Source organism: Lipotes vexillifer, unplaced genomic scaffold, assembly GCF_000442215.2.
Source record: "Lipotes vexillifer unplaced genomic scaffold, Lipotes_vexillifer_v1.1 scaffold207, whole genome shotgun sequence".
In the NCBI taxonomy this organism is placed as follows: domain Eukaryota; kingdom Metazoa; phylum Chordata; class Mammalia; order Artiodactyla; family Lipotidae; genus Lipotes; species Lipotes vexillifer.
Genome location: NW_006784469.1, coordinates 2,308,432 through 2,309,747, shown reverse-complemented (window position 1 = coordinate 2,309,747; position 1,316 = coordinate 2,308,432). Strand labels below are relative to the sequence as shown.

At 39.4% G+C, this 1,316-nt stretch overlaps 1 protein-coding gene across 1 annotated transcript; it reads right to left on the bottom strand.

Annotated features, from left to right (window-relative positions):
* Positions 1–577: 577 nt before the first annotated feature.
* On the bottom strand, positions 578–833 carry LOC103084880 (small integral membrane protein 20-like). The gene is made up of 2 exons (XM_007456850.1): positions 730–833; positions 578–674 (listed from the first exon to the last, which is right to left on the bottom strand). The coding sequence occupies exons 1-2, from the start codon at positions 831–833 to the stop codon at positions 578–580; spliced, it is 201 nt and encodes a 66-aa protein (XP_007456912.1).
* Positions 834–1,316: the final 483 nt, after the last annotated feature.

Genomic DNA, 1,316 nt, shown 5'->3' with positions numbered 1-1,316 from the left:
GTTAATTCAACATGATTTCTACTAGGCATGCATACCCATTTGGTTTGATTTGCTTCATATTTATTTATTTTTCAACATGCAGCAACCCTATGAGATAGTTGAGTTGAACTGTTTATTCTTGTCCTCAAAGAGTTTTATGAACTTTAACATTTTCCAAGAGCCCTATGAGGCTGCTCAGTATAGTGGTTTTTCACTGAAACTTCTTATTTGGAAGATGGCAAAACAGACTAGGATCTTCCCAAGTCTACTGGTTGCTTGTATTCATATCACAGCTCAGTTGGGTAAGAGGTAGAGACTGAATAATAAGTAGATCACCTCCAAACCCAGCTGGGTGAGAAAGCTTCATTTTTAGAAAGGAAACCAAGTCATGAAAACCTTTGTAAGGGTGTGATTTGTTTCAGGGTTCTTTTGATACTTAAGAAGGGAATTAATCCTGGTGCCCAGTACTCTTCTTTATAGCCTTCTAGAGTTTTCTTCCCCAGCCATCGTTCTTTAGCCAGGTGATTTATTGTACTTGCTGCAGAACTGAAAGCATGAAGACTGTCTACTTTCATAATCAGAGGTGGTGATAGCCTTTTCATTTCCTGCCAAATGGATCCGACCACACTTTTAACCCTGGTGGCTGCATGTCTTGGACAACACCAGCTCGATTTATGGCTTGTTCCTTCTTAGCTGTGTGTCCTTGGGCATGTTGTACAACCTTGCTGAGCCTCAGTTTCCCCATGGTATTCATCCAGCCGCATTAGGGGCCGGAAGTAGATGGGGTAGAAGGCAGCGCCAATCAGGCAGATGAGGCCGCTGAAAATGAGCGTGGTGCGCAGGTTCGGGGTCATGGCTCCAGCTGGTGGCCTCCCTGACCTGCGGAGCAGCCCTCCGAGATATGTTCTTTATATGCCCAGTTTCTTGAGTTTTTTTTTTAAATCATGAAAGGATGTTATATTTTGTCAAATACTTTTTCTGCATCTAACAAAATGATCATACGATTTTTACCTTTCATTCTATTAAAGTGGTATATGACATTTATTGATTTACATATGTTGAACTAGCCTTGCATCCCAGGGGTAAATTCCACTTGTTTGTGGTATATAATCCTATTTAAGTGTTACAAAGTTGGTTTGCTATTATTTTGTCACGAATTTTTGCATCTATATTTATTGGGTTATGGGTCTGTAGTTTTACTGTAGTGTCTTTACTTGACTTTGATATTAGGATAATGCTGGTCTGATAAAATAATTTTGGAAGTATTCCCACTTTATTTTTTTATTTTGGGGGGATTTTTGTTTTTGTTTTTGGAAGAGTTTGAGAAAGAGTGGTAT